Genomic DNA, 13405 nt, shown 5'->3' with positions numbered 1-13405 from the left:
TTGTGGCCTCTGCTCATCTGGGATAAATGCCATTGGTGGATACAATCACTCAGGGCTAAATAGTGTAGAGTGTTATCATAAGTCCCAGTTTCTAGAAGCAAACAGGAGGCAATTGAATGCATGATTCAAGAAAGGACAAAGGAAGACTTGCATTCCTATGGTGCTTTCATGACTCTAGAACGTCCCAAAGTGCTTTATAGCTGGTGAAGTACTTTTTTTTTGGTGTAGTCACTATTGTAATGTAAGAAACGCAGCAGCCAATTTGCACACAGCAAACTCCTACAAGCAACAATGTGATAATGATCAGACACTTTGTTTTTTATGATGTTGATTCAGGGATAAATATTGACCAGGACACCAGGGAGAACTCACCCACTCTTTGAAATAGTGCCATGGGATCTTTTAGGTCGAACTGAGAGGGCAGTCAGAGATGAGGTTTAACATCTCATCTGAAAGACAGCACCTCTAGTTTAGTTTAGTTTTAGTTTAGAGATACAGCACTGAAACAGGCCCTTCGGCCCACCGAGTCTGTACCGACCATCAACCACCCATTTATACTAATCCTACACTAATCCCATATTCCTACCACATCCCCACCTGTCCCTATATTTCCCTACCACCTACCTATACTAGGGGCAATTTATAATGGCCAATTTACCTATCAACCTGCAAGTCTTTTTGACTTGTGGGAGGAAACCGGAGCACCCGGAGAAAACCCACGCAGACACAGGGAGAACTTGCAAATTCCACACAGGCAGTACCCAGAATTGAACCCGGGTCGCTGGAGCTGTGAGGCTGCGGTGCTAACCACTGCGCCACTGTGCCGCCCTAACAGTGCAGCACTCCCTCAGTACTGCACTGGAGTATAAGCCTGGACTTCTGTGCTCAAATCTCTGGAGAGGGATCTAAACCCACAACCTTGTCATTCAGAGGTAAGGGTGCTCCCAACTGAGCCATGGCTAACACCAAAACAGCTTACGGTTACAAGTGGCGCAATTTAAAGAAGGCCACTATTCAGAAAACCCTGCCGTTAATTTTTGAATGTTTGTGAGTGCTAGATTGTTGTTCAGCTTTTGTTGTTCTCCCACCTTTCGTAGTGCGTGGTGTCCAGAAAAAAGGCGGGGAAGAGCCAATGAAAATGCCCCCACTCCCATTTTGATCCAATGAAGATTTCCTGCTCTCATACTGAAAAAAAAGCCAAAAGACCTGCATTTATATATTGCCTTTTACCACCTCAGGGCATCAATGAAGTGCTTTTGACCTCACTGTTGTAATGTAGGTGTTGTACTGTGGCACTTTAGCTCACATTTATCAATACAGTCTTGCTGCTTCCAGAATTTATTATAGTATTAAACTGGGGACAATTTCCCTTCTTTACAATTTCACTATAAATAGAGGATACCGGTACAGAGAATACGTATAGGACTTAGCAATAAATAATGAAATGTTCCTCCATGAATGTGACAGTGTAGAGAAAGTGTTCCACTGTATCTAACCAATGCTGTAGCTGCCCTGGGAGTGTTTGATGCTGGCACAGACGCGCATTTGAGATCTTTTGTTGAGGTAGGCAAACAGCTCCAAAATAAGAATTCTGCATGTACATATGGGCGTGTGCACATCCAGAGGTTTGCACATATACAACGCTAAAAAAAAAAATTACATTGATTTTGTTCTAACCCTCTTGCATTAAAGCAGAAACATATGATTGGTAAATCTGAGTTCAAACTGTCATTCAACAGGGGGGGCGGGGGGGGGGTGGGGGTTAATAGGAGGTGTTTTTTTCATTAGGTTGGATGTAGTCATCTATCTTGGCCGTTGTTTCCACCCTCCTGCATGTAAGACCAAGTGCATTAAAAACTGGGCCGTTTACTTAACAAAACATTTCCAACTCTGTAAGTACATGGCTGTCTTTGAAAGTGACTTTCCCCAATAAGTTAAACATTGACCAAAGGAGATGGGAAAAATTTCTCTGTGCTGCCTCCTTTTTGAAGTTTTACTTGTCACTAGGATTGCCAATCCCATAGGATTGTCTTGGAGTCTCTCCAGGAATTAAAGATTCCAGACTGGTGTGAGAGCAACCCAGGAGAAAAAAATCATAGGGGCATTAAAATATATATATATCAACACATTTGTTACAATAATTTGTGATTCTTGACTATCAATCAGGTGATGAAGAGTATGTTCACTCTCCAATTGACTGCGGGAAGGCGGGGAACTGTGATAATGGACATACTGGGTGACCAATGGGGAGAGAGTGTGGGGGCGGGACAGTTGAAGGGAGGAGGTCATGTGATAAAACTTCCAAAAATCAGTCCACCCAGAGTTGGCATCATTACTTCTGGCTACAGTAGACGACTAAAAAAATTGGAAAAGTGCAGGGTGGGACAAATTGTACAATCTAACGGAAGGAACAAGTTTGAGGTTCAAGTGGACCTATTCTGATCCTAAGAGTCTGGCTGAAGAGTGTCTTTAAACCCAGCCATATTATATTAATTCTGGCTGTTCTCCTGTAAGGCCTGACTTGGAAATGGAGATTGTAACCTTCGTTTCAGGTGTCTATTGATTTTTTTTTGCTTTCCCCCGCAGATGCTGTATTTCTGTAGCACATTTCCCATGCCTCTCTGTCATCCAAAGTCCATCACCATAGTTACTGCCAGAAGTCAGAATAGTTCCAAGCAGAAGGCCTGGTTAACTGAACTGTAATTGAAGCTATTCCTAAAATAATAAAAGAGGCCATATGTTTATTTCCCAGGGCAGAAACACATTTATTAGTCCTCAAGGCCTTTTAAACAAGAGAATTTGTACATTTGAACGTTTTGTTCTCCTAGTGTGACGTCACACTATTTTCATTGCAGAGCTTATCAAGAACCATTGCTATGATCCCCCAACAGTTCATTCGATCATAGAATGATCGATCCTTGGTTCGATCCTTGACCTGTGCTTTGCCTTAAATGGATCTGTGCTAAATGCTACCACATGGAATAGTTGAGGAGAATAGCATATTTTTAAAAAATTCTTTTTATGGAATGTGAATGCCATGTTGCCCATCCCTAACTGCCCTTGAACTGAGTGGCCTGCTAGGCCATTTCAGAGGGCAGTTAAGAGTGGGTCTGGAGTCACATGTAGGCCAGACCAGGTAAGGATGGCAGATTTCCTTCCCTATTGGACATTAGTGAACCAGATGGGTTTTTATGACAATCGATGATAGTTTCATGGCACCATTACTGAGACTAGCTTTCAATTCCAGATTTTTTTATTAATTGAATTTAAATTCCAACAATTTGCGTGGTGGAATTTGAATCCCCTGTCATTAGCCTGGGCTGTTGGATTACTAGTACAGTGACATAACCACTATATTACCATCTCCCCCCAATTATGACATAACCAGTACGTTACCATCTCCCCTCGATTATGAATTCAAGGGAAAGCTAGTAAATACATGAGGGAGAAATGAATAGAACATTATGCTGAAAAGTTTAGATGAAGAGGGGTAGGATGAGTCAAGTGGAACATAAACACTGGCATACACCAGTTGGGCCGAATGGCCTGTTTCTGTGCTGTAAACTTTATGAAAGTATTTGCCTCAATTACTCCAATGAGGTAGCGAGTTCCACATTCTCACCACTGTCGAAGGAAAAAAAAAATCTAATTTACAGTTCAATTTCATTACAGTGGGAATGTGGAAGACACCACTCTAATTGCTGTAGAGTGAAGTATCAATGGAAGTTTTACCAAAGCTAAATATTGCGGATGTTGGAAATCTGAAAATAAAAGGGAAAATGCTAGAAATACAGTGGGGGAGAGAGGATGAAAGAACAAAAGGGAAGGTCTGTAATAGGGTGGAAAGCAGACGAGATTAAATGACGAATGAGATACTAAGTCTAATTCCTCCCTATTGCCCCCTTTCCCTGTCCCTGTATTTGCTTCAAACCTGTTACATCTCTAACTTCATCCAGTTCTGACCGAAGGACAATGGCCTGAAATGTTAATTCTGTTTCTCTCTCCACGAATGCTGCCTGACCTTCTGAGTATTTGCAGTATTTTCTGTTTACAGTATCAATGAAATTTCTGTCTGACCCGCCATCTAAAAAGTGCTTTCGTTTTGGTGTCCTGACAGAATGGCAATGCCAGTGCTACTCACACAGCAGGTGGATTTATGGTGGCCACCTCCAGCCAATTCACCAAGTTTACTTTGACATGCTGCTGGCTCCACAAAGGCACATGCGTTGGAGGCTACAGTAGCATGGAACCAAAATGAAAGCAGCTTAAGAGGCACTGAAAGTGGTTTGAGCCTTAAAACAATGAGCTACGAAGGCAGATGGATCTGACTCTGTACTTATTGTAAAAGGAGCAACAACATTGCGGTTTCTAGGGTGTGAAGGGAATTGATGGGAGAGATCTTGCAAAAGTATTTTTGTATTAAACCAGGAGAGAACGTAGGGACACGGTTGTAATCAAGGGACCCTTGATCAACTTGAATAATAAACACTTAATCAGATTTAACAGTTGTTAATTTGTAGAACAGACTTCCACCCGTTGTAGTAAAATGGCGGGTATGTTGCAGCACTCAAATAGGACGTGTACCAATTTCTTAATTGATGGAGAGTAGGACTGGTGTCAATCCAGGAGGAAGATCAAAATGGCCCAGATATGTCCTCTACACTGATCTAAATAATTGGGAGAATTGGATGGCCTGATTGGCTTTTTCTTATTCCTACCTTCTCATCTCCCTCCTTTTCCTTTTGACATGCAGTACATCGTGAACTGTGACCAAATTCATCTCTTGCCTCACATTTCTTTCAACCTGGGAGGAAGGGACTATCTATTAAGGGGTGAAGACTACATTATGAAGGTGAGTTCTAATTATGGTGTGGGGAAAGGGAGAAAGAATGTGTGTGCATGTGCGTGACTGTTTCAATGATGCTGGTGGGGGAATCCCGTGTTTGAGTTTTGGTCATTCTATGAATGACGATGGGTCCTGTATTGTGTTCATACAAGCATACAGACAATGAGGAGCAGGAAAAGACCTTCTGGTTCATCCAGCCTATCCCACACAATTGCAATACCGATGTATCACAATGTATACACTCCCCACCCCACCCAAAACCAAGTGATCCCCTGGGAGAGGCAAAAAATCAGCTTAAAAACCCAGGCCAATGTGGGGGAATAAACGATCTGGAAAATGCCTTTCCCATCCATCTAGGTGATTGAAACTGATCCCCAGGAGGTCACTCTAGCGCTGAATTCCCTGAAGTACCCACTTTTTGTAAGAGGCGATGTTCACCCCAACCAGAAACAGGTGCAGCTCTCACTTGAAGGAATTCAGTGAATCACTGTCCACAGCACAAGATGGCAGCTTCTTCGAAAGATCCATTATTCTCTGGTAAAAGAACCACCCCCTGACATCTAAGCTAGATCTGGCCTTGTGCAACCTGAAATATATGACCCCTGGTCCTCCCTAATCTATTTGATTGGAACAAACTGGAGCACAATCTCTTTCCTTCATTATCTTAAAAACCTCAATCAAATTAGCCCTAAAACTCTGCTTCTCTAAAGTGTAGAGGAGTGTAAATTTCTGATCCATTGATGTTGGTGAAAGACTTGGGTATTTTTCTGTCACCATGATTTAACATGAGTTTAAGAATTTGTTATATTTAGCAGTTTCCTGCTAAACATGGGAATATCCTAAGCTCTGCCTTTGAGGTGGAGATTGACAGACAATCGGGAAGTTGTACACATTTTGTAAACAGTTTCTGGTGCAGTTAAAGATATAAGAACAATAAGTACAAAATCCAACTGTTTGAGTGTTTCAGTTCTGGGAGACGTAGGGGTTAATCTCTCTTTCTCACTGTTTACAGGCATCGCAGTTTGGGGAAGACGTCTGCACAGTTACTTTCACTGGTCTTGATATCCCCCCACCTGCTGGCCCTCTCTGGATCCTGGGCGCCAACTTTATTGGTCGATACTACACCAAATTTGATTACAAGAACAACAGAATAGGTTTTGCCACAGTAGTTTGAACCAGAGGTGCATCGGACCGCTTGAGTTAGGCTTTCATTTGAAAAATATGGCTCACTGCCCTGTTATGACACCCCTAGCCAGCACAGAGTTTCCTTTTCAATTTTGGCTCCATCCGACCAGGTTAGCAGCTTTTATGTCAGGCATCTTGTTGTCAGTGTTATTGACACTCAATGTTAGGTCTAGAATTGTCAAATTAGAACACTGAAGCAGGAATGGGAAAGGAAAAGTCATTCAACTCCTTCCAGATGCCATACACAGTCTATATTCTCATTCTTTTCCATTCATTTAGTCTTCATAGGAACATAAGACATTGAAATTGTCTTATGAACAGGAACAGGAGTAGGCCATTCTGCTGCTCAAGCCTGTTTCCCCCATTTAATGAGCTCATGGCTGATCTGAATTCTAATCCCATTTACCTGCCTTGGCTTCCTATAATATCCTTGGCTAGCAAAAAATTACAACCTCAGATTTAAGAATATTAATTGATCCAGTACCTACTGCCTTTTGTGGGAGACAGTTCCACACTTCTACCACCCTTTGTATGAAGGTGTGTTTCCAAACTTCTCTCCTGAACGGCCTTGCTCTGATTTTACAGTTATGTGCTCTTGTCTTAACTTCCCTCACCAGCCGTCAAGGTTTCTCTCTGTCCTATCAATTCCTTTCAAAATAGTAAAAACCTTCAAAGGGCAGGTTCTATAAATACTCCATTCAAACACAGGTATTGAATATTCATCCATCCTCATATTTCTCCTGCTTAAACTGGGCCTATTTTCCCCAGACATTTCCTCCCATTTCTCTGCCACAGCAACTATTGTATCCCATTACCTCAGTGTGTACCCATTCATGCAAACATGCAATATTGACGGGCAAAAAATGACCAGATTGCCCATTAAGCCCACCCTACACCATGGTGGCAGAGCCCTTTATTAATTTAGTTCCTTTAGTAGCAGTTTCAATCTCGACCAAGCACGCACCCACCTCCCTTTTAGATGAGCAAGTCATCTTTGCCTCAACACCTTTGCTAAGGAAAGCATCCAGTCATACTTGTGGACCAATCTTAGATTCAACAAATTAAAATGAGAATAATATTGTACAAGTTATCGCGATCTCTCCTTGGACATCCTTGGCACGATCTAATAAAGTAATGGCTAAATTTGCTAGCCAGTGTTATCAAATGATAAAATATCAACAGTGCACAAACCTGTACTTTTATTAAATTAACAACCTTGCCAACTTGAATACAAGATCTATTCTCTTTCTGCGCATTTTAGCCTGGTGCTGGGGAACACAACTTTATCCATTTCTGTCTTCACAAAGGCTGTGAATGATGTGAAAGTTACACTCAAAGAAGAAAGGGATGTTATAGATAGGATTGTAATTGATAGAGAAGACGTACTAAAAAGATGAAAGTTGATAAGTCACCTGGTGCAGATGGAATGCATCCTAAGTTGTCGAAAGAAGCAATGGTAGAGAAAGCAGAGGGATTGGTCACAATCTTTCAATCTTTGTTGGATACAGGAGCACTGCCGGAGAACTGGAGGGTTGCTAATATTATTACACTATTTAAGAAAGGGGAGAGGGTAAAACCAGAAAACTGCAGGCTAGTCAGCCTAACATCAGTGGTGGGGAAGTTACTGGAAACCATTATCAGGGACAAAATAAACTTTCATTTGGGAAGACACAGGTTCATTAAAGGGAGCCAGCATAGATTTGTGAATGGCAAATCGTGGTTAATTAACTTGATTGAATTCTTTGATAAGATAACAGAGAAGATTGATGAGGTAGTGCCGCAAATGTATATAAGGGCCGGAATTTTACATTGGCCAGGAGACCTCACGCGCTGGCCAAAAAGTCAGGGAGGAGACCGCCTCCACCAGACCAGGGAGTCACGCAGGATTTTATCTGGCCCAGGCTCTTAATTGACCTTGGGCGGGACTTCTGCCCCTTAGAGGCAGGAAGTCCCTCCTCCAAGAGCTGCTGGCCAATCAGCAGGCTGGCAGCTCTCAGTCTCAGCAGTGCCACGGGAGCAGTGGCCACTGCTGGGACTGCACCCAGCCACAGCAGCAAGAGGGAAACTGGCCCGGAAATAAGGTAAGTCTCTTGGGCCTCACTGGAGACAATCAGCCAGGCACTGGCGAGGCCATTGGGGTTGGTGGGGTGGGGTGTTAGTGTTGTGTAGTGGGGACTGTTGGTCTGTGGGGGGGCCCTCCAGGGGGAAAAGGGTGCCAGATAAGGAGGGCCCCCCAGCTCGCAAGGAGGCCACCAGGTTTTGCTTGGTAGCCTCTTGGGGGCCTTAGCCGCCGGCCCGCTGCTGATAAATTACCAGAGGCGGTGGGAGGAGGCCCTTAAGTGGCAGTTAATTGGCCACTTAAGGGCCTTGATTGGCCTGGGGCGGGTGGGCCATTTTTCGCCTCTAACGCCCCTCATAAAATTGCAGTGGGGGGGTGGGAAGGTATCGGGAATGGCACCCCCTCCCCCCACCTCCCACTCAATTTTATGACACCTCCCACCACCAGCCTGCTCCTGTTGGGTGGTAAAATTCCAGCCATGGACTTTCGGAAGGCACTTGACAAAGTGCCACACAGAAGGCTTATTAAAAGATGGAAGCCCATGGAATTACGGGGAAATTATGGGTACAAAATTGGCTCAGTGACAGGAAGCAAAGGGTGGTGGTGGATGGATGTTTTCCAGACGGGGAGGTGGTTTGCAGTGGTGTTTCCCAAGGGTCAGTTTTGGGTCCATTACTTTTTTCAGTTTTTATAAACGACCTAGACTCAGGTGTAGGGAGCAGCATTATAAGGTTTGCATACGATACCAAACTTGGAAAAGTAATAGATCATGGTGAGGATATTTACAAACTTCAGGATTGTTATGGGGAAAATAACTGGTCTCGAGTCCACGGGATTAAAGTAAATAAAGGTTTATTCAAACATCGGTGCAAGGGAGAAGTGCCTGGTGAAACATCCAGAGGCTTCAAAATGAAAAAGAGTCTGTAGAACAAATTTATAGAATACAATAACCATTACTCATTTGTCCACACTACGGCCCCCCACTCCGACACATTCTAAAGCTGCAGCTTGATCAATAAACTGAAATGTATTGTCTCACTAATCTTCCCCCCTGTTGTCTCCTCCCCATTCCTGAGGCCTGGTGTTTTCACAGTTTATAATGTCCTGTGCCTCCTGCTGTTGCAGTCTTATCTCAAGGACAACATGTTTACACTGATGTAAAGGGAATTAGACCTCTAAGTTGTACAGCTTCCCATAACTATTGCCACACATCCCATCATGCCCTGGTTCCCCACAACTACAGTGCTTCCATCTTCCTTCTAGGAGTTAAGGTATCGTAATACTAAATAATCTACTAATATTGTCCTACTGGTCCCACTTCAGTCCATCCTTTTGGATCCCTGGTCAGGCACACCACCTGACCCAGGCAGGACATTCCTGATATTCTCCACCCATCAGTTGATTCAGGGATCCTACTGGGGTTCAGTGGGCTTTTGATCTCCTGGTCTACCATTCTCTTACAGCCTCATCAAAGTCCTATTGATCTGGGCTGGGCCTGGAACACATAATCCTGCTACATAGTGCAATCTTCATACATATTCACATGTTTCATATTCCCTGGGAGAGGGGCTCCAACTGCAGGGGATACTGGTGTACCCTTTGTTGGCCAGCATTACCATCTGCACCGCTTGGGATATCATCCACCTTTGGTAGAAACAAATACAGAGACAGACTACCAGGACCACAATGGACGCAACAGCTGCAGTGATCCTTCCTACTTCCCACCAGTTTTACTGCATTCTTGCCATCTTGGCTCTATTGCTGGCTGAGTTCTCCAATCTCCTAGCCACTCCTTTGGCCAGGTTCACCGGTACCCTTCCCCTCATGATTGCTTGATGGCTTTGCTCCATAAATCTCCTTGTGGTGGTTAGGGCCCTTTGCACCACTTCCCGGGCTATTCTTCCCGGACGTCATCAATCTCTAATGATCCCTCCCACCAGGGGCTGAATACATAACTCGTGAGGGCCCTGTCTGCAAGGTGGAAATCCCCCATCATAAAGGAGTCAGTGATATGTAAGCAGAAAGTGTGGTTATTGTCACACTCCAATCCTCCGTATAAGAACCTTGTCCTGTCTGCCAAAGCACCACTGTGTAGGGGACGTCTGCACTGCCTTAAAGGCTTTCTCGAGAGGGCTGACCGATACCACTATGTCAGAGTCATTACTGATGGGTCTCAGAATATTACAAGAGCAGATGATGAAATGCTGCAACTCAGTACTACATTCTCATGTTGTCATCAAAAGGGAACCATTTAAACCTTGAGTTATATACCCCTGGGATCCTACTTGATACACTAACTCATCCCCCACTACCCCCAGGCATATGAATTTATAACCCCCAAATAAGTACCATTTGCATGTTCTTGAGGTGCAATCATCAGGAACTTGAATGTATCCTCCACTTCCCCCCCCCCCTCCCCCAACCCCATTATAGGTCATGTAACTACCAGTTCCTGTCTTTTCTCATGTAAATTAATAAGGCCTAATCTTTTCACAGCCTGATGTATGTATCGCGGGGGTTGGGGAGTGGGGGGGGCATACCAAATCTTATATCTTCAATATCTGAAACAACGTTATCTACCAAGTCCTGAGCCAACGTCACAGGCCCTTCCCTTTGAGTTCTCAAACAAATGGAGGCAGATTAGTCCATCCTGCAGTGATGTTCACTCCAGTGTTGGACGCCCTCGAGGTGCTCCCTCCTTTCGGTAGTTGCACGTACTGTCCTGGATGCAGGCAAGTGCTTCTGTGGTTATTTACGGTAGGCGCCTCCCATGTTGCCGTGGTTACTAGGCGGTTGATCACCTTTGCTGCTCCCCACTGGGCTGCCATTGCTCTCGTGGTTTACCTGAAACAAAATAATTAAGAGATCTGCTGCTGGCCCTCCTGTTGGCAAAAACAGAATGTGTTTTGTGAAGTTTGACTTGAGACCATTGGAAAATAAAATACCAATCCCATCACTTTAAGTTTTTTCCTTGTCAATCTGTCTGTTCAGGATATACCTGTACCAAACCTCTGAGCTGATACACAGAGATGTTGTTTTCATATTTAGTCCAATATTTACTGTTGTCCAAGCAGAAACCACCGAGACAGTGTGCGCGGTTTTATTGTTTTCCGAGAATCTCTTTAAATTTCAGGTTAGAATACCAACTCAATTTAATTTAATTTAATTCATCATCTTCAATTCATTGTAGATATCTGATCAAATTCCTGAAGCTTTCAGTAGTCTTGTTGCAATACATTTTTAAAGTTGTATGGTTAGCTTAAACTGCAAGCGGAAAGGGTTAATATTCTGCTCGTCTGAAAGAGGGTGGGACGAACGTTCTCAGATGGACTAGTGATGATGTCACCACCCCTTTACCTGCAAAGACAGAACAAACCATGAGCTATGGAATAGTCTAAGCACATACTTTTCAGACAAATAAGAAATGTCCCAATTAGCAGTATCCAACATTAAAAATTACACTATTCTCACATGCGTGAATTTATATCTGGATTAAAATTTGCACGTTTATCAAAATACAGTCAGGTTGTGATTCATGGACAGAAATCTCAATTCGAATCGTATAACTTAAACATTTAGTATGTTTACACCTTCCTTTTGATCCAACTCATATTCCTCATCGTGATTTTTTTTTAATGTGCTGACAACCCTTTTGCACAACCACCCTTTAGGGAAGAAAGCACATTAAAACTTACACACATACATTATCCACACAATTTCTGCAACACTCATTCAACTTAACAACTTAAGATGAAAGAAAGAAAACAAAGGAAATAAAGTGCGTCAATGGTCTTGGTCCTTCATTTAAATCTGCCAAACTTCAAACAGCGGCCTCTCACAGGAGAGGAAAGGGTGCTCTTTGAGTTTTTCACTCACGGGAATAATCAAATTGACAGCGCCGAGTATCATTACCTATCGTTCCCCTTAAAGGAATCCTTTTCTCTCTCTCCCCTAGCCAAAGCAAAGTGTGTACTTTAACAGCTTTTCATCTATTTTATACCGCTATCAAAACTTTAGAACATCATGCAGGACCAGGCCACTGAGGGTTAATAAGCCATTAGTTCAGTGACACAGACAGACAAGGACACTAATGCAATACACAAACAGAAATTTATGCACGCATAAGTTTTCTTCCTTTTTTTAATCTTTTCCGACAGTATTTTAATTTACTGTGGTGCTTCCAACTTAATTCCTCCTAACCCTTCTCTGACTCCTGTCTATGTCTTTTCAGGACAGTTCCCTAAAATGTTAAAACAACCCACATTATTTACTGCCGACCTTGTTTGATCATTTATCTTTCCTCATGACTGCTATGCACTATGCACCCACTCCCTTGGCCTAATGTGCTAATGACACAGAGCTACAATTCCCTTTTCCTTTTATCCTGCGTCTATTTCTTTGTTCTTTATCTTAGATGACATTTTAGTTCCTTAAAGCTAAATTACTACTGGACCTTTGCATCTCAGTTATCCCAAATTCAAATAACAGTGTTGCTGGGGTGACTGGTTTTGTTAATGTTCTGTTGATTTCGTCCCAAAAGCAACATTTCTCTATATTCGTAGAAACCACCTAGAATGTTTTTTTTTTAGTTTGTCTAAATTTGATTTTCCCCTTAAACTTCAAAACATCTCTATCAGGGAAGACAGCATTTTAGATTAAACTCCAATTGTTTCAAAACTAATTTTAAAATCTTTTCAATATCTCCTTTATTTATCCTTGCAGTCAGTAAGTTATGTCTTTAAACTGTAAGAAGCAATAGTGGATTTTAAACTTTGGTCCAATTAAAGCAAAGCATTTAAAAACTTCAGCTTGGATTTCTGCCAGACATTTCCAAGCCTTCAAGGCTGAAGCTTATCTCTTCGAAAATTGTGCAATGCCTTTTCACAGTTTCAAAACCAACTTTTAAAATAAAAACAAAACACTACACCACAATTTTTAATTTAAAATATAATTCAGCTTTTATATCCCATTTCTGGGTGCACAATCTTAAATTGAAATGAGTACACTCAGCAATCACATTCACACTTCCTTAATTCCATACAACTTAGAAATATTGATTCCTGTAATAGATTATGAATTCAAAGTACCAAAAGTCTGCATTAAATTCCTAGTCCCCAGCCCAAGGAACACACACAGGTTCAACTAGTTCACACCCAAAACATGACTCAAGTTTCCCACAGAAATATACATGTGCAAGAATAGGAACAGACTCATACTTTCAACATTAAAGCCAGACAACAAAGAGTTAACAACTGTCAGCTCCATAGCACAGAGCTATGCAGACAAGTGGAAGACTCGAAAAAAGACACAGTAAC

At 42.5% G+C, this 13405-nt stretch overlaps 1 protein-coding gene across 1 annotated transcript in view; it reads left to right on the top strand.

Annotated features, from left to right (window-relative positions):
* The window catches only part of ren (renin), a 39977-nt gene extending 32712 nt beyond the window's left edge, over positions 1 to 7265 (top strand). The window contains exons 8-9 of the mRNA XM_068057733.1: positions 4754 to 4852; positions 5859 to 7265. Of these exons, the coding sequence (XP_067913834.1) occupies positions 4754 to 4852; positions 5859 to 6020 (261 nt within the window). The 3' untranslated portion in view covers positions 6021 to 7265. The remainder of the gene's footprint in view (positions 1 to 4753; positions 4853 to 5858) is intronic.
* The last annotated feature ends 6140 nt before the right edge of the window (positions 7266 to 13405 follow it).

Source organism: Heterodontus francisci, chromosome 25 (genome assembly GCF_036365525.1).
Source record: "Heterodontus francisci isolate sHetFra1 chromosome 25, sHetFra1.hap1, whole genome shotgun sequence".
Lineage (NCBI taxonomy): Eukaryota > Metazoa > Chordata > Chondrichthyes > Heterodontiformes > Heterodontidae > Heterodontus > Heterodontus francisci.
This window is presented reverse-complemented; position numbering and strand designations above follow the sequence as displayed.